Raw genomic sequence first — 25,350 nt, forward strand, 5'->3', positions numbered from 1 at the left:
ATAATACTACTTATGTTTCAAATTGAAACATTGGGTACATGTAAAACAGCAGCAAAAGAATGAGTTAAAATATTAATCAAATCAGGGCACTAATGAGTTGAAGTGTAATGAATTCAGATGTTATGAAAATGTCGTGACCAAATGGTGTGCCGAAATGAAAGATGTCATGAAAATAAGGTGCCAAAAGGGCGCACCGATATTGACAGGCACTATAAAAAGAATAGTGTGTCGGAAGGGCACGTCAAAAATTATAGATATTATAAGATGGGGCGTCCAAAACTTTAAAGTAACACTTAAAGTAATTGTCCGTGCAGTATTTTTACCTTATATCTGCTTGCAATCTTTTTTTTTTATTTTTTCTGCCATCCTTGGCTGGATTTTTCAGAATCAGAATCCTTTTCACAAAATATTCCAAGCCCCCCTCCACCCGGATATCAACTGGACCAACCCTAAAGCTCTCATAACCTACGTCATGGCCGCTCCTTAATGGCCGTGCCGAGCCTATGCTCTGACTGTACAGAGTTTTCATTCATAGAATATATCAATGCGCCAAAGCCCTATTTGAATGTACACTATAATGCACAGACTGCCCGTCCGTTCACTCAGTGTGACAAATTTAATCTGATGTCAACAAAACATGGCATTTTTCTTAATATTTAGTGGACAGTGAACTAGTATGCCGTTAATTTGCTACTGATCAAAGGAGTACTATTGTCAAGCGCTGCAGTATACTCCCTTATTGACAGTTCTCAGCAGCACCAACCATAGACAGAAAGACAGAAACAGTCTATGCACAAACGAAACGTAAAGACGTCGCTACGATACCGCCAACATCCTGAACATGGAAAGCGACGGCGCAGCCTACGAACAACCTGGACCTGCTCATTATCCAAAAGAGAAGATAAAAAATGCAGAAATCCGAGAAGATGACATTTTCCTGATTAGCTACCCGAAATCAGGTAGGGAAACGTATTTAACAAAGCGAGCATGAAACCGGACTTTAAGTAGGTCAGGCCCTCAATGGTGACCTTAGCGTAACCCGAGGTAATAACTTGTCCATTGGGAAGTGTTAGGGACCTTTCAGTCATTATGAGGGGATGGGCCGGGAAATCGGGCGGCTTCATTTCTCTACAAACCCTCTTGTTAGGGAGAGTCACACTTTACAAACTTGGATTTGGCGAGCTTATAAATTTTACGGTATGCCAATTTTATAATGAGTGTAAATTTTCAATGTGTTGTTAGCAACATTTGAAAAAAGCCTGTGACAATATAAAACACATCGCAATTTAAGCGATGATCATCAAAATATAAGGAATGCTCATCACATATGGAATGATCTTCACAACATAATGAATGTCCATCTTAATGCTCTTAACAAATGCCCAATACAGTGTGACAAATACACATTACAATATGGGGTGGTTAGAAGTGTATATGTGTACAACAATTTGATATTGGAATTTTAACTCAAAAGTGTCATTTCATTCTACATAAGAGTCCAACACACATATAAACAGGTAGCGTTTGTTCCATACGGTATACTTGGTAACAGCAAGACCTAAAGCCAGTATCATAATCATGTAAGACAAAGTCTAATTCAGAAGAATAACCGAATGGTAGGGACACAGATGAAAGGGTTTGGCCATAGGGTAAACATGGGAGTTTAAGGGGTGAAGCGATTCTGGTAAGTTCGTGCACGAATTACAAGTTCGCAAGTGGAAACGGGGAGAGGGTCACGCTTTACAAAATGGAAAAAGGAAAGGGTCAAATTTTACATGAAAGTTCCCTTACTCGACTCACTCCGAGGTGTCAAGTTTCTCTGTTTGTGTTTATCGATTTTGCGATGAACAATCATATTAACTCGAGACTGCATTCTTTTGAAAAGACTCCGAGTCTGGCTGCGAACAGATATGGCTACAACAGTTTGTATTCTGTAGAGTGCCAGTTCAGTCTTATGGTTCCACAGATCAGCTCTGTGTGGCCGTGTCTTCTCTGCGTTGTGATTCATTTGCAAAACACCCTTTACTGTTAATATGTCAGGACTGTAAGGATATCGTGCATAATTCCCGGACGAAGTTTATAACATTTTGAAAAATTTACCTGCTCTACCGGGCTGCTCGGAGCAGGTTGCTGATAAATTATCGATGAACAAGTGGAACGTATGTAAGCTTATAGAATTCAGTAAATTCTCGATGGGATTCCAACTCAAAACGTGCGGCACCCAGCCACCTAGCGAAACTTGCCGACCAAAAGGCTATGGTCACAGTAGAGAGTGAGAGTAGGCTATTATGGGCGTGCCCCTTCAGCTTGATATCAGAAGTCGTCTTCTTCCATTCATCTCTGCATAATTTATGACAAGTTCCATGACGCTTTTTTTCTATCATAATAGAGATTAACTCTATTTCACTTAGATTCGGGTCTAAGTTTGGGGTTTGCTTCGCATATTCGGATCCCCCTCCCTCTCTATCAGTTTCAACTTTTTCCCTATTTGTGCATTACGCAACCTCCTTATCGATTGACCACTGTTGAACTGTTCCGCGAAAACTCTGAAGACAGATCGATCTCTAGTAATGTTACAAAACCAGCGCGAGTTGATGACTCTGTTTCCTCGCACACTATCTTCATCTCGTTCCGTAGTTTAATAGCTGATTCGGGTATTTTACCGCAAAGTCAATTTTCAAACCCTTGACGGAATGGCCTTACTTACGCTTTCGTATTCAAATTGGTGTTTTCCTCCGTATCCCAAATATAATGAACTCTGACACCCATAGCGTTTGTCGTGGTAAATTGTCTGTAACCTATCCCAAGACTGCAGGTCAACGGTTATGAGGATTTGCCACGGGGTAAGTCGTCTAGGCAAGACTTTCCTAAAATCTCACACAAAAGAGCGGCCGTTGACTTTATACTGACGGAACACCATATACGATAGTGGCAAGTAAATCACCACAGATTAAGGATAGGCTATTTTGGATATAACATCGACAAACTCAATATGGCTGTACATACATTATGATAGAATATAGAAAGTTATTGATTAAAAGCAGAATAGCATCAATGGCAGTCTATACATAAATACACATCAAATGTGCGTCTTCCGAAACATCAGATGTAATTGTCGAAAGCCCGTATCTTTCTCATGTTAAAAGGATAATATATAATATTCATACAATTTGACTGAAAGAATATAAAATTACATAATATGTTATTTTTGAAGAATAGCTCATACATCATTACTCCTTTGAACAGTTACAATAATTATCCAAAAGACAATACCTAATGTTGATCTCTTCTATCCTACAAACAACGGTCCTTAACAATGTCCTTAGTGTTAGCACAGAAAAATAGAAACAGACTCGCAACGGGTATTGTTCAAGGCGTGAAGCGGTTACGTAAGTCATCCATGTTCGCCTCGCCTCAGGTAGCTCTCGCCTCGCTTTTCCGAAGTGTGCCGACCATGCACCCTTCGGTAGTTTCCGGATTTTCGCCAATTTTTAAGCGAAAGTATGTTCGGCAAAGTTTGTGTTATTGTTGTCATGTGGTGCTGAGTGGAATCGGCGTGCTGGCGAAAATAGGAAAGTTTTGAGCTTCGGGAAAGTGAGTTTTACCATTTTTAAAAATTCCTCTCACATTTTAATGAATATGTAATGAGTGTGTTTGAACCAAATTTGAAAGTCTTTTATCGATACTCTCTGGTTTTACACAATGGCTTACGGTCAGTCATATCGTCTATTAAAAGTTGGTCATTGAAGGACGTGTTTATGAAACTGCGGGCGTGTTATGTTTTGATTGGCGTGAAGCAGTGTTTCTGCCCTGAGAGCTCACAAAGTAAGTATGGTTGCTACGTGACTGGCAGCACGATGCCATCTCATCGTATTTTTTGCATAATCTCGTGCAATTATCAACCACGTACAAAGGTCTCAAAAAATCTAACACCTGTGAAGCTCAATTTAATATGAAAAGGCCATAGTCTACCGAAACGACCTTGGACCAAAAGCCATTTCGCGTTGCAAGTCTGTTTCTTCTATTTGTCTGTGGTGTTAGGTAGGTGATTTTGCCTTGCACTTACTCATTTTTGAATTATTGTTGTTTTTGTGACCCGTTATATCTCCTCCCCTTTAGACCTCTGATGTAAAGTGCAATATCGGTTATAACTTAAAATAACTACCTTAGATAAGGTAATAAGTTATATATATATATATATATATATATATATATATATATATATATATATATATATATATATATATATATATATATATATATATAACCGTACACTCTGTGCCCAAGTTCAGAGGTTGCCATAAAGCCATTATGGTGATAACCGGGAGGGCACATTGTATACATTTTGTGTATATATATATATATATATATATATATATATATATATATATATATATATATATATATATATATATATATATATATATATATATATATATTGTGTGTGTGTGCGTGTGTGTGTGTGCAGGCAAAGTATAGTGCTCAATGCATTTCTGCAGGGCGGTAATAATGAGAATAGGAACTCGTAGTTGTCACTCTACAGGCTGTTTCATACTCCAAGCAATCATCAAGAGTGAGGATTTGGCGAGAAAAGGGCTGTTTTTATTAAAGCAGGTGGGCAAGCATATGCAAATGAGCGATTGCCACTCTCAGGAAACTGCCTCACGTCTTCAATAATATACAAAGCCACTGTCACCACAAACGATGATCAGAAACACTATATCGGACTCACAGACTCAACTTGCAAACAAATATACACAAGTACACATTTAAAACACCCAAGCACAGAAACAATACAGAACTTTCAAAATTCATATGGAAACTCAAAGATTACAACGGAAGCTATGATGTCAAATGGTCTAAAGGGCTCCACCTTATTTCTATAAAATTAAACGCTGTAACCTGTGTATAACAGAAAAACTCAATATATTCAATTCAGACAGCAAATCAACAAGCGAACAGAATTCCTCTTAAAATGCAGACACAGCAGTAAATTCCTCCTCATTAATAACTGACCTGACATTGGCCGCAACCGCTCATTTGCATATGCATACCCGCCTGCTAAAATAAAAACAGCCATATTCCCACCAAATCCTCACTCCTTATGATTGCTTAGCGAATGAAACAGCCTGTAGAGTGACAACTACAAGTTCATAGATTCTTAATATATATATATATATATATATATATATATATATATATATATATATATATATATATATATATATATATATATATATATATCACGAGTATACAGATATTCAGAGTTAAAGAATGACTGAATAAATAGTGGTATAATTATTGTAGTGCAATTTCCTTCTGAACTGTCGACGACACATTTGATATATTCTTGTTCGTTCTCGAGTTGGTTTAGGACAGGTTTTTTATTTGATGGTATATTCCAGGAACTCACCTCTTGAGGTACATGATGCTTCTTCTTTTAAGCGACGCGGAAGTAGATGCTGCCACAGTCGACAGCAAAAGCGTGCTGCTTGAGCTCGCTTTGGTTGAAGACGGAGATGACCCAGTGGCTGAGGCATTCAAGAGCCGCTATGCCGACACTAAAGGAGTACACATGGATACATTAAGCTCTCCACGATTCTTAACATCTCATTTTTTATTTTATCTTCTTCCGAGGCAGATGGATGAAAAAAGACCAAAGGTAAATAGCAATCAGACGTTATAATGTTCAAGCTCGCAATGAATAACTAATTTGTTGGAAAATGCATAACCTAATTAGCTGAAACATCGACGTCTATATGTGTTATACAGCTTTGTCAATGTCAGTGGATTTTGTGACGTCGTCCCCAAATTATTTCTTATAATGTTTCCAATATTCAGCAATATGGCCCCAGACGTTTTCTACGTCTACAAGTTCTCTGGCATTGCCAAACTATAAAATAATAGCAATAATGTATCCCCTTCCGGTCCTGAATGGACTCACGCAAACTTTGCACTCAAATTTTGCTTTCATCCACTATTGGGCGGGAGGGGGTACATTATTGCGCAAATATTAGAGAAAATAGCTTCGCTCGATGGGGAGGTGTCGAATATTTGACCTTCTTGATGGCGATGGCATTTGAAACATATGAAAAGTTAACCACAAATCGGCAAATATTTTCCCATTTTGTTATTTTTGAAGGCATTGTCAATGCTACCTCATTTGACACAACTGACATGTAATTATGAGCTGAATATTAATATTCTTCAATCGAGGCTACTCACACGAGAGAAAATTTATTCAGTCTACCATTGAGATGAGATTGAAACTATAAAGTTCCGCAGAGATAAACATTTGTCTTAAACAATATGAAGACAGTGTTCGACTTTTATGGTAATATTTATATGAATGGGTTGAGTGGGGTATCTTTTAGAAAACTTCGAATACCCATCTGTATAAGAATTAAAAACTTTTAATATAGTAATTTTAGGATATTTCTGTCCACTATATAATTAGAAAAGAATAAGGTCGTTGCTGTTCAAGATATCTGGAAGTTTCTTTTGAGCTTTCTTAAACATTTCATTGACAGGACAAGCAGTTGGAAAACCTTAAAAAGTCAAGATGAAAGCTTGAGCTGTGAATAATGCGTGATTACATAGATACATAGATATATACATAGATAGATACATAGCTGGATATATACATAAATACATAAATAGATACATAGATACATACATACATGAAACAGCTCATGTAATATCTCTCTTCATTTACATTTAGATCATATACGTAGCAAGGAACCCTAAGGACCTGTTGGTATCATATCTGAACATGCGACGCAAAATGCCAGACTACAGCTTACATCCAATAACCCTTCAATCAATTGTTGATACGTTTGTAGATGGAGATTTTAGTCGTGAGTAATAAGCTTTTTTCCAGTTATGTTGAACTGTTTCGTGTGTGGCAGATGTGTTATAACAATAGCACAAAGCACTCACATTACATAGATACAGAGATACATACACAGATACATTTACATGGATATAGCCATCCATCCACATACATACATACATACATACATACATACATACATACATACATACATACATACATACATACATACATACATACATACATACATACATACATACATACATACATACATATATAAACATGGACAGAAGTAAAATCTATTGACATAGCGATGGTTTGGAATGTTTCTTTGTATGTGCCATTGGGCATCTAGATTTTTTGGTCAGCAATTCATCATGTTTGCATAAACTTGAAATTCATTTGCGCGACTAATATTTAAGAAATATATAAAGAAATGGCAATACTTCACTCTTAATTACCTCGCTTTTTTGAAGTAAACATATCTTATGAAACAATATGAGCACAGTAAATTATAGGATATACTGCCGGTGCCATGTATCTCAAAACGTACGACGAAGATGCCAACGTTTCCACTCAGCAATCCTATTCTGTTCTATTCGTTTCTAGTGAGTGCTACCCAAAATATATCCAATTAAGATTGAAATGGATTTACATTTACGTAGACCCCAACCTTGGTGCATAATCTTATACGAAACCCACTATACAACAGTCTTCAATATCTTTTTCCATAGCTTTGATGTGAAGGATTATGGGAGCTGGCATGAGCATGTCCTTGCCTGGTGGGCCAAGAAAGACGAGGAGAATGTACTCTTTATGAAATACGAGGATATAACTAGGGTACTGTGACAGCTTTGTTGTGGAATTTCAGAGAGACGAAAGATTGTTGTTGGTGCACACTATGTGTACATTTATTGCATCGTAGGGCCTCCGCCCAAGATGCAATGGGGTTAAAGGTTAATATACAAAAATTAGAAAGTAGCATACAAGTAATTCATATATATAACAAAAAAGAGAAATCTTGCAGTTGTAAAGTAATAGTCTTTATTCTAAGTCTGAAGGTTTTGAACACAAAACTGACAAATAATATACATATTTCTATATCTGATGTACTCATGACATTTTTAAACTTACAAATATTCGTTTCATTGATAGCTTTGGAGTGCATGTTAGATATCACGCACATAAATGAACTATGGAGAACCATCAGATGGACAAGATTCTATTTGTTTGGCGTAGTATAGTCTCAATATCCAACCCTGCATGAATGCCAAAGTAATAAGACCAAATAAAAAATGTCGCCGGTAACCCGTCCCCGACCTGCCCTATTTAAATCGCTCCGATCCTAAACATATTTTCGCACTGTCACATCCAAAAAATATTAAGAATGTTCCAGCGGACCTATTTTGTGGGCATTTTAACAGAAACACACAATATTATTTATACCTTATCGTGTCAAGTATTTCGCCGGCAGCTTCAAGTTATGCCAACTAATCACAGCTGCTACATTTACTAAATCAATTACACTGCGTGCGCACTGCGCCCCGGAGTCTGCCTTGGTTTTAGAAATGCGAACGCAAACGTTCTACCTAATTTGTCTTGGTTCTGAGGAGTTTGCGCAGAGTGGATTCAAATGTGAGACCAGGCCCAAATTGTGTGAGAACGACTATAGGCATGTGTGCGACATTCCATGGAAGCGATCACAAAACAAAACTGGACTTACAAATGCAAATTTTAGCCTCAGGCCTAGCGTCAACTAGGCTTATCAATTATGCAAAGATTACAGCTATACGTCCTGCATCTTTCCACAGAACATGAAAGACAATATTCGCTTACTTGCACGATTTCTTGGGAAGACTGTATCAGATGAAGTGATCGACAAATTAGTCAACTTATGCTCCATCGAATCGATGAGAAAGAGTGCTAAAGCTCGCAATGATGCCATGTCTGAATGTCTTGGGATACCGACAACGGAGTATCCATTCGTCAATAAAGGTAATCGATACCTTTGAGATATATATATATATATATATATATATATATATATATATATATATATATATATATATATATATATATATATATATATATATATATATATATATATATATACAGCTCTGTTTGGTAACTTTGAGTTTGAATTTTATCAATCCCTATTATCTGCTGTAAAAATATGCAAAAAATAGTTATTTCATCCTTTCACTTTTGAAATAAAGTCATTTTTAAATTGCTCTCATTGCCAAATAAATAGCCATTTATGGTTCATTGAGTACATAAATGTTCACTGTTCGTTCACTGTTTACAAAACTGACCACTATTAGTTCACAGATTACATAACTAGCCAGTTTTATTTACCCTTGCCAGGATATCTGTCAGGGTATTTCTCAATTTCTCAACATCACATTAATGACCATTAGGCTGCGCATTTAGTTTTACCTTTAGAAAAATTAATATTATGAACTTGATGTCTATCAATATTCATGATAGACATCAAGATCATAATATTAATTTTTCTAGAGGTAAAACAAAATGTACAGCCTAATGGTCATTAATGTGATGTTGAGAAATTGAGAAATATCCTGACAGATATGATTTTTTTCAGTTTTACACGGAATATCCCTAGCTAAAAATGCATAGCTAACATAAAATGGACACGAGAACCATTATTTAATCAAGTAGAACGTGAATTTGTGAAACAACATTAAAATTCAATCTCTCGTCATGTGTGGCTAAAGACTTACTTTGAGGGGCACTGATCAAAGGGTTATTCGGGTGGATAACATGTATTCTATAAGTGTGATGCAATAAAGTGGCTTTTATAGATATGATGGCGGACAATTCTTCTTCTGACTCCCACTATAAGTTTAGTACTGGTAGAAACGAATGTGCTGACAGTGCTGATATCTCTTAATTTCTTAATTGCATTTCTTTGAAGAATATGACACTAATCAACATATCACCACTGAACTTTATTTAATACTCCATGAGCTTCAAACTGAGTCCCCTTAAGTGGTGATAGATAAAAAAAAAGAATTGTAAAAGTTTGAGAGTCCAATTTTCTGTCCCCGAAGCGCATTCTAACTTAAGCGTAATGTTTCTTTCTAAAACGAATTTTATACAAAGATCGGATCTCGCTGCTTGATCGATACTACGTGATAGAATTTGAATTACACATTTGACATTCTTATACCTCGAGTTTCATCTCCTTATTTATTGGTACACGTTTTTCGGGCGCAGTAAGAGGAATTCGAAATGAGGGACAAGTCTGGGCTGTAATGCTTTCAGTAACTGCAGCGGACACACCAAGATGCTCGTTGAAATTATCATCATCATACAATGGTCATATGATTGTTTCTTGAGATAAAACAAGATCACACCGTTGAATATCCTATTTGCGATTGTTCTGCTTAAAGTGATAATTCATTAAAGCTATGGCGCTATCTTCTTCTCGTTCGATCTTGAACCAACTTCCACACGCCTTGGCCACGTGAGGGACGCTTCGGATAAAATGTTTATCCGAAAATGTTTATGACGGCTTTACAGATGTACGTTTTGATGCAAGTTCCGCAGGGAAACAAAAGACATCGTTTTGTATATCAATCCACGACGGGATGTGGCCATCGCTTTACTGAATCGAAATAAATTGAGATGAAGTTTTGACATAGCACGCACATTTTAAAAACACTATTGAACAACATACTTATTATTCGATAAGTTATATGATAAAACCTTTACGTCCTCTAATACGATTTTTTTTTGAAATCCAATCTACTAATGTGTACTGCGCCCGTCACCTCCTGCCAAATACTCTTTGCCAAGCACAAACGATGACATCATCATGATCAAAAGTTTTAAAACTGCTATCGTTCCTAAACATTTTCTCCATCTTTTTCTCTCCTTGATTAAGGTCAAGTCGGTGGATGGAAGGAACACTTTACTGTCGCCCAGAGTGAACGTCTTGACGAAGCTTACCGCTCATGGATGACCGATTCCGACCTTGAATTTGATTTTGAATGACATCGCAATGTCACTTCTGTATTTATGAGTTCCAATGCTTTTTCGAGCTTAGTAATGGGCTGCGGTCGTACCTCGTAGTCCCATGCCTATACGTCCATACTCTGTCATAGGGCAAGGGACTCCGATATGTTATAGTTAGCCCAATATGTAATAACGCTAAACGTTGATATAATATCGAGCAAAATGGACAAAAAAATACGTCTAGCAACCATGACCATGCCCCTTAGTGACCAATAACCATTAAAAAGGTTTGATCAGAGTGAAGATGGTAATGATATTTAGGTCAGAAAACTTGATAAAATACCAAGAATGGCCAGTAACCATAGGCATGCCCTGAGCAGGCGATTAAATTTCAAATGATATTAAGACCCTTGTGTAGTAAATACACAAAATAAAATCTAAACACGTACACACAAACAAAAAGTAACATGTATGGCCACTGTCCTTACCCTTCGGAAAAAGAATATTAAGTTTTTTTTGTGAAAGATACCACAATTCACCAAACAATCATATTTTTTGGTAAAAGATGACATGATTGTCACGATTGTTTGATTAGCTAATAAACAAAAAGTGCAAAAACTACAACAATCGCAGGCTCTGCAACCCAACTTTTTGCAAATAACGTTATTGTCACACCTGAAGAATACTACCGTTGATCGTAAGTGCACTATATGAAAATAAATAGAAAATTGAATCTGCATTAATAACTTTAACTATCCTCGAAGAGAATTTCCATACAAAATTATCACTAAATCATGAATAAAAGTATGTGTGCGTAGCCATCCTCTGCTGAACGAAACAATTAGCCATCAATCTGATACCTGATTGAACTTGTGGAAACGTATAGTCTAAAATAGTTACTAATAGACACATTTTGGTGACAAGGTTGCGTTAAGTATCATAAATTTATTAAAACTTACTACGCCATTTGGTTCTGATTAATTAATTGGAAAATAAGTAATACTGACCCAGCATACAATATATGTAATAATACTCAACCCTGTATGTAACACAACCCCAAGATGTAATAGCACTTAACTCAATATATAATACCAGCCCAATATGTAATAACGCTTAACCCAATATGTAATACTAACCCAATATGTAATAACACTTAACCCAATATGTAATACTAACCCAATATGTAATAATACTTAACCCAATATGTACAAAATATGTAATACTAACCCATAATGTAGTAACACTTAACCAACATGTCACTAAATTTTGATATAATGCTAGGCAAAATAAGACAAAATACTCCCAGCAATCATGAAATCGCCCCTTTGAGGCCAACAACACTTCACAACGTTTGATGAAACTGAAAAAAGGTGATAACTATTTAGGTCAGTAAACTTGTGACAATTCTATGTATGCCCGACAACCGTTAAACCGCCCTCAGCAAGCAAATTAATTAAGAAATAACAGGCTACGCGCTGACCATTGACGTTTGTTTATGGGCAAGGGCGAGAGGAAAGCCAAAAATTAACGGGCGAGGCTTGCCGAGCCCGTTAATTTTGCTTTCCTCGAGCCCGCGCCCATAAATAAACGTTAATGGTCAGAGCGGAGTCTGTTATTTCTTTTATATTATCAATGAACCGAAGAAAACCGTCAAAATTTGCGAAAATTTCCGGAGCGAACGACAACTGGGCCCCAGAACTTAGCAATACGCGACAAAATGTCACGCGCGCTGTAAAAAATTGGCAAATCCGGAGATATTTTCAGAAAAAAAGTATCTCAACTTGGCCAACAAGTGCTCCATTTTATTTTGTGATTGATTATGATTTACGTTTGAGCTGTAGAGTTACGATACTTTGAGTTGTTAATCTTATTATTCATATTCACGGGCATGAAAACAGACCATTACTGTGTATTTGTGGTCAGTCACGTGGTTCAGCTCGACCAATCAAAATGCGACAGCCAGGGCATGGTAATATAATGCAATTTAATGATGCCTTTATTTTCATACAGCGGAAAATACTCGATTAAGCACAGACATTTTCTTTTCATCATTTAGCGATAATTTCATTATGGTAATTTTCCAACAATCGTTAATGGTAAAGTTATGATTGCAGGCTTAATATCTCTGTATATTTTGATCAGATAGTTCACTTAACAATTGTAATAAAGAAAAAGCAACTCCACAAGTCGTTCATATCTTAGTTTTGTGTTTTGTATACGATAGTGTGTATCCTGTAGGTGTATATTATGTTGGTAGTTTTATTTAAAAAGTTGATTGGCCATGGCGAGACGTACCGTAATCAACGTGTCCTACTCTGAACACGCACTGAAGTGGCGAGACTAATATGGCACTGCGAGCCTTTGACACTACGTTTTCTACATCAGTTATTTAAATTCATTTTTGGCTTGTGAATTGTATCGGATGATTCACTGATTGTGTGTGTTACCACGATGATCATGAAATCATGTAAAGAAAGGGATATGGGTATCTTCTGCAGTGATGCTATATGAAAAAATTAGCCTCCATTAAAGTGTTCAATCATAGGTAGGTAGGGTGGGAGGGGGGAGGGAGGGAGGTAGGAAGGGAGGTAGAGAGGGAGGGAGGGAGGGAGGTAGGGAGGGAGGTAGGTAAGTAGGTTGGTGAAACTGTGTCACTATAATGAATGCGCAAATGCATCGTGAACTACAAAGGAAATTCCATAGCAGATCGAGGAAACACCTGGGAAAACCCTAAAAGGTACATTTTCTTTTATGAATACTTTCAATTTTACCTAGAAATTATTAACATTGGAAGCACACTTCAAATTGTAGAACAAAGAATTCCTAATATTTGTAGAACGGTGCCTCAAGCTGTACATAAGATGACATTGGGAATAGTGCAAGATTGTGTTTTGTACCGATGAATTGTAGTTCGGAAAGCTAGCATATCAGACAGGTACTGCGGGGCGTTCCAGTCTTACATTTGAAAGCTAAAATTGCTGGAGAGCAATAGCAATAGATTATTTGTCTTATTGATTAAAGTTAAACAAGGGAAAAAGCCAACTGAAGGAGAACCATATGGTAGCGCACTGAGTACACGCAAAACCCTCTTCTATAGAGTGAAACGTTTTTACGATATTTTGCTGTGGTATTCCTCCAAGCTATGCAATATATAATCTATTTTACTTTGAATAAGTCCATAGTATGCCTTGTCAGTGTCTTACAACGCCGATTACGGAATGATTAGAACTTTTAAAATAAGAATTCATGACGGATACATGTATTCAATCTAATGCAACATACCTAACTTGTATCGATGTCACATATTGTACTTAGATTATTGATGGGGAATGTTTTCTCTTGTACTTTGAAGAAAGTTGTCATTTTCATTTTCAAACCACCAATAAATATTTATACCTATAGTGAAGCAAATTTTAAAATGTGACATCTTTTATCATGACTACTGGAAAGTTGCGCTGTGCAGTAATATTTGCATTCCTCTGATGCTAATATTGTATTTTTATCATTTTGTGTATTATTGTCTTTTCTTCTGATGTTAATTATATTTGTATCTTTGCATCATTTGTAGTTCTGGGGAAAAATAAATCAATAAATAGGAAAATACACTCTATCCAGTGTATCAAAAAATAGAACGTTCGTGTGGCCCGCCCTCTTGGTGCCCTTGAGCTTGCAAGGGCAATGACGCTTTCGTCCATGTTCCTGCAATCGCCGTCTTCAGTTGCTCTTGGCATCTATAAGGGAGTTTGGCGAATATGTTGGCAATATGTAAATGGTATATGTACGTATAGTTTTTGACCTTTTGAATTCTTGTGAGACAATAAAAATGGCAAGGGGCAACGGAAGAACCCGAAATATTAAGGTTGCGCCCGCAAGTATTGCCCAAGCGGGCAGTAATTATTTATGGCATGCCTCGTGCATCGACGTGCACGTTGTGTGTCTAGCGTTGTTTTTTCTAGAATGAAACGTCCGAGTGATGTCGTAAGCCCGAAGTAATTAAATTCTCTGGTTAGCCCCCCCTGGCGCGTGCTGGTTTTTTAAAAAGAAAACCGCAACGTGGACTTTACCACGCACATTTTCTGCCCACAAATCTTTGTTTACAAGTCTGTTAAATGCTCTTCAAAAGTCACCACTATGCTTGCAGAATGTCGCATTGTAGTGTAAGTAATGGAGGTGAAAGGAAAGTTCTGCTTTGGTTCTTGGCTAGGCTCTCATATAACATGGAATTTATAAACCAAGGAAATGTAAAACTTTTGGGTTTAAAATTTTCTGTGTGTGTTTTCCAACCATTACTCGCTTACCTGTCAAAAGTTAGAGAGAAAGAGAGAGAGAGGAGAGAGAGAGAGAGAGAGAGAGAGAGAGAGAGAGAGAGAGAGAGAGAGAGAGAGAGAGAGAGCATAAAATGGAGTTATTCTTGCCTAAAACTCAGCGCTGCAAAGTTGTCGTTTGGCCGGACCTTGACCGACCTGAGGTCGATGCCCTTGAACCTACGAGAAAATTGACACGGATGAGGTGCGGCATTTCCACCGTGAAATGGCATTCGTATCCCCAAGGTTTACCATTCTAATGCCTTTACATTATTTCGGTTCTTCATCAGAAAGATACAATCTGATCCATTTTCTGTACCAAAAAATACATAATGTTGGGTTACAAGTGAAGGGATTAAGCAATGTTGGGTAACAAGTGAAGAGATTAAGCGGCAACTCTACGTAGCTAAATATCTCATAATCTATGTCATGGCCACTCCATAATTGAGGTGCCGTGCCATTGACTCCGACCACACAGAGGTTTCAATTACTTACTTGCATTTATAGAATTGTATCAATGCGCGCAAGGCGCTCTTTAAATGTTCACTTTAACGCACACACTGCCATCCGTTAGCTCAGAGTTACAAATTTAATCTAATGTCAACAAAACACGATATTTTTCTTATACTTAGTGGAAAGTGAACTTGTGTGCCGTTATTATGATACCAATCAAAGGGAGTACTACAGTCAACCGCCGCAGAATACCTCCTTATTCACAGGTTCTCAGCAGCAACAACCATAGACAGCGAAGTCTATCAACAAACGAAGCGTAAACAGGTTGCTCCGATACCGCATCCTGAACATGGAAGGCAACGGCGCAGCCTCAGGACAACATAAAGCTAAAATTCAATATCCACTAGAGAAGATAAAGAATGCAGAAATCAGAGAGGATGACATATTCCTGATTACCTTTCCGAAATCAGGTAAGAAACCCACCCGAGTATGAAAGCGGGTGTTATGTAGGTCATGGTGACTTTGAGTAGTGTAACCCGGTGAAAGAATTTGTCCATTTGGACGTGGGGGAGCTTTCAGTCATTATGAGGGTGTGGGCCGCGTTTTTATTTTACAAACCTGTCGTTCGGGAGAGTCAAGCTTTACAAACTTGGCCTTTTGGGAGGATCACATTTTACGGTTACCAATTTTCATAATGGATATAAATCTTCAATGTGGTGTTAACAAAACTTAAAAATGCTCATGACAGTATAAAACACATCGCAATGTAAGCAATGATCATCGAAATTATGAGAATGCACATCACATATGGAATGGCCATCACGGTATAATGAATGCCAATCTCAATACAACAATGCCCGGTAAAGTATGAGGGATACACATTATAACATAGGGCGGTTAGAAGTGCATGTATATACGACAAATATGATCTTGGAATTTTACTCAAAAACGTCCTTTCACTCTAAAAGAGAGTCAAACACAAATTTACAAACATGGTGACACATGGTGTATAGCACATGGTGACAACAATACCTGAAACCAGTACCATGAATATTTGAAACAGAGCCGAATTCCAAAGAATAACCAAATGCAGGGGCACACAGATGAAAGGATGTGATTATCGGGTAAACATGGGAGTCCATGGGGTGAAGCGTTTTTGGTAAGTTCGCACATGCATTTCAAGTTTCTCGGCTTTGGAACCGGGAAGAGGGTCAAGTTTTACAAAATGGAAAAGGGGAAGGGTCACATTTTAGATAGCGGCGGTATTTCGGGGAGGGTCAGATTTTACGTGAGAGTTTACATGAGGACCACTGCTGATTTCCCTCAGCCCATCTCTCGTAACAACTGAAAGCTCTCTTACCCAACTGACTCAGATACATCAACTTTCTCCCCTTGTGTTTATAGACTTTTGCGATGAATAATCACACAGATAATCTATTTATTTTGGAAATGACTCTGAGTCTGGCTGCAAATAGACATGGGTACAACAGTTTCTGTAGAGTGCCCGTTCAATCTTACGTTCCTAAGATCAGCTGTGAGTTGCCATATTTTTCTATAGCATTTTTAATCATTTGTAAAACATCCTTTACTCTTAGTTAGGTAATCACTGTACTAATCGTACGTGTAATTCCCGTACCAAGTTATACCTTTTGAATCATTTATCGGCTCCACCGGGCTGTCCAGGGTAGCAGGCTGATAAATTATTCATGAACACGTAGAGCGTAAACCATTGTGTACCAAGACTTGCCGACCCAAAAAGTTCATGGTCACAGTAGAGATTGAAAGAAGGCTTTCAGACAAACACAATTTTCAAAGGTAGTGTGGGCGTATCCCTTCAACTTGATAATAGAAGTCGCCCTCTTCCATTCATCTCTATAGAATTCACAAAGAGTACCAAGACGTTCTGTTATATTATAGTAGAGATTAAAGCCCAAATAGCTACGAATGTGTAATAAACCGATGTTAAAATATCCTAAGTTTTTCAAAGTTTTCTTTGAACGAGACCCATAAAAGACTGAAAAAGTGTTAACACTGTCATTAGTGTCGATTGTGGAATTCTTCCGAAACACCAGATATAATTTTCAAAACCAACTACAACGCGTTTGAAAGAATATATAGTTGAACATGTGATTTTTCTGAAGAGTGACTTTGATATCATTACTCATTTAAAAGTTTAAAGAAATTATCAACAAATAAATACCTTAGTCGACTCTCTTATCCAACACACAAACTGTAAAACGTAATAGCTACGACCCTTTTACTTTTTGTGACCTTTATATCTCCTTTTGTGAGCTATTGTAAAAAGTCCGATATCGTTGATAACTTACAATAACTACCATAAATAAGGTAATGAAAGTTGTGAAATCTTAGTATTCATAGAGTGAATGACTGAGTGACTGAGTACATAATTTAGTGGTATAACTGTTGTAGTGCATTTTCCTTCTGGACTGTCGACGACACATTTAAGGGACCGTTTAGTTTTTACGGCCGGGGGGGGCGGCAAAATCCAGGGGGTCATCGTAATTTTGGAATCCGCAAAGGGAGGGGGGTCATCGCTTTTTCACTGGTAGGAAAGGGTAGGTCACCACATTTTCAAAAACATAATACCTATAATAAAGTTCACTTTATGCCATGGTCATGATCGACCCTCTTTACCGGCGGGCCGCCTTAGGCGGCCCACTTCAATAAATTGACTTAATGTAATAGACCATGACCCTCTTAACAGGCGGACGCCTTTTGTGGCCCACTCCAATTAGGTTTACTTCATCATGATGCAATGCCCATGATCGACCCTCTTTACCGGCGGCCCGCTTTCGGCGGCCCACTACAATAAATAGGTTTACTTCATGCAATGGCCATGATCCACGTGTGGCCCATGACCCTCTTTACCGGCAGGCCCAGACTTTGCCAACCCACTACAATAAGCAGCGGGCTGCCTTCGGCGGCCATGCAACTCATATTACAGTAGTATCTGGTTAAGTGCCTATCTCATCTTTGAAAGACCATTCACATGCTCGCGACCCTGAGACAAAAAGGGGAATTTACATAACAGTGTGATGGACATAAGTTATCTATGGAAATGAAGTTAAAAATTGCCTTACAGTTGTCCTAATTAACAGACGTTTGCATGGATGTGGCTGAGAAGTTTGTGCACTGGCATCTCTGCTACACGGATAAAGTGCGCCGCTTACTGGAGTTCAAATCCAAACCATGCGGGTAAATTTGGCATATGGGTTTTGGTTATTTTTCAGCGGGGGGGGGGTCATCAAATTTTTTCGTCTGACAAAGGGGGGGGGTCATCTTTTTTTCACCAAAAATGTAGGGGAGTCTATAGTTTTTTGAACATGGGCGACAAGATTTTGCCGGCCCCTCTCCCCCAGGCCGTAAAAACTGAACGGTCCCTAATATATCCTTATTCGTTCCCGAGCTCGATGAGGACAAGTTCTTCGTTTGTTCGTAAATTCCAGGAACTCACCTCTTAAGGTACATGATGCTTCTTCTTTTGAGCGACGGGGAAGAAGATGCTGCCACAGTCGACGGCAGATGCGTGCTGCTTGAGATAGCTTTGGTCGAAGACGGAGATGACCCAGTGGCTGAGGCATTCAAGAGCCGCTATGCCGATACAAAAGGAGTACACATGGAAACATTAAGTTCTCCACGATTCTTTGCATCTCATCTTTCATATAATCTTCTTCCGCGGCAGATAGAGGAAAAAAGGCCGAAGGTAAATATCAATCAGAAGTTATGAATGTTCAAGCTCTAAATGAACAATTTAATTTGTTGGAAAATGCATAACCTAACTAGCATGTGTTTTTATATTATTATACACCTGCATCTATAACCTTGGAGTTTCGACGTATAGTAATACGGCTAGTTTCAATCGGGTTCGAACCCACAACATACGGCATCAGTCGCCTAGCGGAGAGGCCACAGAGAGAACCGCTCGGCTAAATCTCTAAGTATCGATTTCAGAGGACTCAGAGTCAAACAACTTTATGTGTTCGTGAAGTACTAAATGTTTAGAAATGTATTTTTTGTTAAAAAATTAAAATCATCTGTCCTTCTTCACGGCGTTGACGTAAAGGTGTTATGAGGTGTCCCCAAAACACCTAAAGTTATTTTCCTCCGCGGCAAAGTTATTGGACTCCGCTTCCTCTGATACGGAAACTTACTGTACGTCGAAACTCCACATAGGTTACTGACACAGGTGTATAATAATGCTATTATGTTTCCACCCCTAGTCCAATAAAGGACTCAAGCAAACTTTGTACACCATAATGTACTCGTTTTCGCCATGTGTATTATGTCGAGCAAAGTTTGCATTCGTCCATTATGGGCATGGAGGTGGTACATTATTTCGCAAGTATATATTATTAAATACAATTACTTGGCTCGATGGCGTTACCGAATATACATTCGATCTTCTCAATGATGATGGCATTTACCATATATAAGATATTGACCAGAAACTGTCAAATATTTGTTTATTTTGTCATTTTAAGGCATTCCCCATGCTATATCATATGATACTACAGATAGGTAATTATGAGCCAAATACATACATACATACATACATACATACATACATACATACATACATACATACATACATACATACATACATACATACATACATACATACATACATACATACATACATAAATACACGTACATATTTATTGTTAGAGTTTTTTGAACGTAGATCATATGAGAGCAGATACAGGGATATTTGATGCACTGTTATAGAATATGAGATCCTGAGCACCACAATCTCAGCGTCTTCATCAATCACTATGCTACGAGATAACGTTTCCTTCCGTAATTCAAAAAAACGCCTGTTTTGACCCTTATTACCGCCAAATTCGCAAATAGTTTCTTCATAAAAAGTCTGAAAACTATTATACATGTAAGATTTGCCAAAAATAAAAAAAGTTCAGCAATAAACATAAACAATTGCAATAAAATAACTCATGTAATATCGCTCATCGTTTAAATTTAGGTCATATACGTTGCAAGGAATCCCAAGGACCTGTTGGTATCATTTCTAAACATGCGACGCAAAATGCCAGAATTCACCTTATACCCGATAACCCTTGAATCAGTCGTTGATACGTTTGTTGATGGAAGTTTTAACCGTGAGTATTATAAACTTTTTCCCGATTATTTTGAACTGCCACGTGTAAGGCAGATGTGTCATAACATTAAGAGTAATGCACATAACAAACATACATAGATACATACATAGATACATACATACATACATACATACATACATACATACATACATACATACATACATACATACATACATACATACATACATACATACATACATACATACATACATACATACACACATACATACATACATACATACATACATACATACATACATACATACATACATACATACATACATACATACATACATACATACATACATACATACATACATACATACATACATACATACATACATACATACATACATACATACATACATACATACATACATACATACATACATACATACATACATACATACATACATTCTCAATTTTACTTTTACATATATCATTGTTCATTTCGATTATTTTGTCAGCTATTCATTGTGTTGGAATAAACTTGCAACTCGTTAATAGAGAAATGTTTTAGATATCAACGTTTAAAGGACTGGCAATACTTCATCGTGTATCAGCTCACTGCTTTTTTGAAGTTAAAATTTGTTATCAAACAACACGAGCTCAGTAAATAAAAAGATGTCATGCCTGTGCTATAAATCACAAACAGTAAGTCGGAGATACCAATGTTTCATACTATATACTATACTATTCTATTCTATTCTATTCTATTCTATTCTATTCTATTCTATTCTAGTCAGTGCTACCTAAATATATACAATTTAGATTAAAATGGACTTACTTTTTCGTACTTCTCAACCTTGATGCATAATCGTATAGGAAACCCACTGTACAACGGCTTTCAACATCTTTTTCCGTAGCCTTTGACGTGGAGGATTATGGGAGCTGGCACGAGCATGTCCTTGCCTGGTGGGCCAAGAAAGACGCGGAGAATGTACTCTTTATGAAATACGAGGATATAACTAGGGTACTGTGACAGCTTTACTTACAAAAATTCAATTCATTGATTGCTTTGGATGGCATTCTGCATACCTTATAGGTGAAATGAACTGTATGGAAACCATCAGGCGAACACGGTTGTATTAGGTCGGCGTGGTATACGGTTATAGCCTCCCCATCCAACCCAGCAAGAATGCCACAGAATAATTAGACCAAATAAAAGTAAAACGATCCCAAACTGCCCCATTTAAGGTAGATTGCGCCTCGGGGACAGATATTCGGACTCTCAAACTTTTTCAATTCTTTTCTGATCTACCACTTGTGGGGTTCGTTTTAAAGCTCTTGGTGTAAGAAAACTTTTCACAGACTAAGTTTTTCGATAATCGAAAATTTTATTTTTTTCTCCATAGAGTTAACACAATGATGGCGGCAATTTTAAATTTCAAATATCGGTAAATCTTGACTAATTTGATTCTCTAGTTCCAAAATTTGCATGGTGACCCCTGACTTTTATTCTCGATTTTGAAAGAGAATGGTTGATATATTCTGTGAGGAAAGTTTGAGCAAAAATTTAAGTCTTTCACTTTCGAGGTGCATACTACCTTAAACGCTCTTATCCTAAACATGTTTCCGCATTGTCACACCAAAAAATATTAAGAATGTTTCCACAGACCCATCCCATTTTCTGAGGGCACAACGGAAACAGACAATATTCTTTTATGCCTTATCGTGTCGGACATTTACGACATCTATTATGCTATGTTCACACTACCGAGTTAAAGGCCTGTGTCAGGCCTCAGATTGTCTTGCAAGGACATTTCCTTACTGGATTACAATTCGAATGGAAAACAAAAATTATGACACCTCCATAATCTTCTTACATTCTAGAATAAACTTGATCCATGGGATCGAGTCCTAAGTTGCCTCTGAGTCTGCCCTAGTTTGAAAATGTGAATGCATTATGTCGGCCTATGGTCTGACTAATTTATCTTGGGTCTGAGAGGTTGACTGAGAGTGGCCATGGACACAACATTCAGACCTGGTCCAAAATGTGTGAGAGCGATTAAGTCGCCCTTGGGCCCAGTTTACTCGGCGATGCCCTTACAGTTGGCCAACAGCGAGGTTGATAAATGACTGAGAGACGTGACATTCAAATACGTTGTGATTATGGACCAAAAGTGTCCTTGTCTAATCAACAATTCCTCCGCCGCTGTCTCTTAACGCTATTTAACGACAGGTCCAGAAGCGGCCCTGTATCTGAGTGTCAACCTGGCATTAATAATCAAAAGTCCATCATGGTGCCGTCTAGTCTAGTCCCAAGTTTTGGTCTGCAACGGGCGACCAAGAGTGTGCGCGACATTCTATGGAGGCGGTCACAATACTAAGACCAGACCGGTAAATGCGGTCACAATACTAAAACCAGACCAGTAAATGCCAGTTTCACACTCGGGCCGAGCATCATCTAGGCTTATCAATTATACAAAGGCTACTCTTACATTTCCACAGAACATGAAAGACAACCTCCGCTTACTTGCACGATTTCTTGGGAAAAACGTATCAGATGAAGTGATCGACAAAATAGCCAACCTATGCTCAATCGAGTCGATGAGAAAAAGTGCTAAAGCTCGTAATGATGCCCTGTGTGAATGTCTTGGAATACCGACAACGGAGCATCTATTCGTCAATAAAGGTAATCAATACATAAAATTATACACGCGCACATTATATATATATATATATATATATATATATATATATATATATATATATATATATATATATATATATATAAATGCATATTAAATGCATATTAAATGCATATTATATATATATATATATATATATATATATATATATATATATATATATATATATATAATATATATATATATAACTCTCTGTGCCCAAGTTCAGAGGTTTGCCATAAAGCCATTATGGTGATAACCGGGAGGGCACATTGTATACATTTTGTGTATATATATATATATATATATATATATATATATATATATATATATATATATATATATATATATATATATATATATATATATATATATATATATATATATATATGTACACATATATCCCCGAAGAGTATTACCACTTAAGCGTAACTTTTTTATACGAGAATTTTTATACAAAGATCGGATCTCACTGACTCTGCCATACTACGTGACAGTTGATAGTCTTATACGTCGATTTTCACCTCCTGATTTGTTGGTACACGTACGCTTTGGTACAACTTTAATGCAAAGTTTTCAATGTCTATCAATGAGCGACGGGATGTGGGCATCGCTTTTCTGAATAATCGGAACAAGTGGTGATGAGATTTTGACATAGCACGCCCATTTTCTGAAAAAAAATTCAGATTATTATCTTAACAACATATTTGTTATTCGATACAGTATATGATAAAAAACCTTTACGTCCTCGATACAAGATTTTTCGAACCTCAGTCTAATGATGTACTGTCCCCCCCCCCACCACTACCACCCAGATACTTTTTGTTAAGGACAGGAGATGACATCATCATGATTAAAAGTTTTAAAAATGCCATCATTCCTCTAATATTTTCTGCATCCTTTTCTCCCCCTGATTAAGGTCAAGTCGGTGGATGGAAGAAACACTTTACTGTCGCCCAGAGTAAACGTCTTGACGAGGCTTACCGCTCATGGATGATGGATTCCGACCTTGAATTTGATTTTGAATAACATGACAATGTCACATAAACTTATCCGGTTCAATGCACGTTCAATATATTCAAATTAAGTGATCATTGCGGTCGAATCTCGTAGTCCAATGCCTGTACTTCCATACTCTGTCATACGGGAAAACACTAGCTGATCTTTGATGGGGTGTTGAGAACAAGGATGATTTCCACATTATCAATCTAGGTGTTTTATTGGAATATTCTCCCCCTGAGTTAGCAGGTAGGCCTAATGCAATAAGAATTCGACAGAAATTGTGTAGATTCTTCGAGGGGGAGCACATTCAGGCTCTGTAATTACATTTGGCTAAAAGTGATACCATTAAGCGATATTCCTATTTTTTCTTTTTCCAAACCAATTTAATTTGAGCCAATTACTGTAATCGCTGCTGAAACCGCTTCAAAATCTTTCCCTTCTTCAAGGGACAAAGTCGGCTATTTTTCATGGATTTGATGAAAGATACCACTCATATCGTTTGACATATTGAAAGATACTGAATGAATGGGTGACAGTGCATATATTCGACCCCGGATTTAGACAAATTAAATGAAACTATCGCGAAAACGAATTAGTGGTCATGACCATTAATTCATTTTCTCGATGGTTTCATGTATCGTATCTAAAACATGGGTCTAACATAAGCCTTATGCATGGTTTCCCATTCATTCAGTATCTTTCAACATGTCAAACGATATGAGTAGTATCTTGCATAAAACAAAATTCATGAAAAATGACCGACTTTGTCCCTTTAATGCTGTAGGTCATGAATCAAAATAGTCGGTAAATGTTGGATGGATTTTCCATGGCTTACAAACCACAGCGTTGCAAACACATGTACCTCGGCAGTATTTTTACAGGCTTCCACGAATAGTGAAAACTGACATTCCACTCGACTAAAAAGGATATAACCAGTCACTTATAGGAGTTGTAAATAAAGTTCACATAAATTTTGCATATATTTTGTACATATTTTCTTTACCGGACAAGCCCAT

General features: G+C 37.4%; 2 protein-coding genes across 3 annotated transcripts; both read left to right on the forward strand.

Moving 5' to 3' along the window:
- Positions 1-739: 739 nt before the first annotated feature.
- LOC139133156 (sulfotransferase 1C4-like) lies at positions 740-25,312 on the forward strand. 2 transcript variants are annotated; one of them, XM_070699585.1, is made up of 6 exons: positions 740-959; positions 5,406-5,662; positions 6,722-6,857; positions 21,569-21,675; positions 23,154-23,337; positions 24,252-24,496. In XM_070699585.1, the coding sequence occupies exons 1-6, from the start codon at positions 842-844 to the stop codon at positions 24,359-24,361; spliced, it is 912 nt and encodes a 303-aa protein (XP_070555686.1). In that variant the 5' UTR covers positions 740-841; the 3' UTR covers positions 24,362-24,496. The 2 variants fall into 2 exon arrangements, with proteins under 2 accessions (XP_070555686.1, XP_070555685.1); XM_070699584.1 differs by lacking the exons at positions 740-959; positions 5,406-5,662; positions 6,722-6,857 and adding exons at positions 15,785-16,037; positions 19,035-19,291; positions 20,567-20,702 and having other exon boundaries at positions 24,252-25,312.
- On the forward strand, positions 7,146-10,949 carry LOC139132621 (sulfotransferase 1C4-like). The gene is made up of 4 exons (XM_070698895.1): positions 7,146-7,165; positions 7,567-7,672; positions 8,644-8,827; positions 10,740-10,949. Exons 1-4 carry the CDS (start codon positions 7,146-7,148, stop codon positions 10,847-10,849), a joined length of 420 nt encoding a protein of 139 aa, XP_070554996.1. The 3' UTR covers positions 10,850-10,949.
- Positions 25,313-25,350: the final 38 nt, after the last annotated feature.

The sequence above is a fragment of the Ptychodera flava genome, chromosome 5 (genome assembly GCF_041260155.1).
Source record: "Ptychodera flava strain L36383 chromosome 5, AS_Pfla_20210202, whole genome shotgun sequence".
Taxonomy (NCBI): domain Eukaryota; kingdom Metazoa; phylum Hemichordata; class Enteropneusta; family Ptychoderidae; genus Ptychodera; species Ptychodera flava.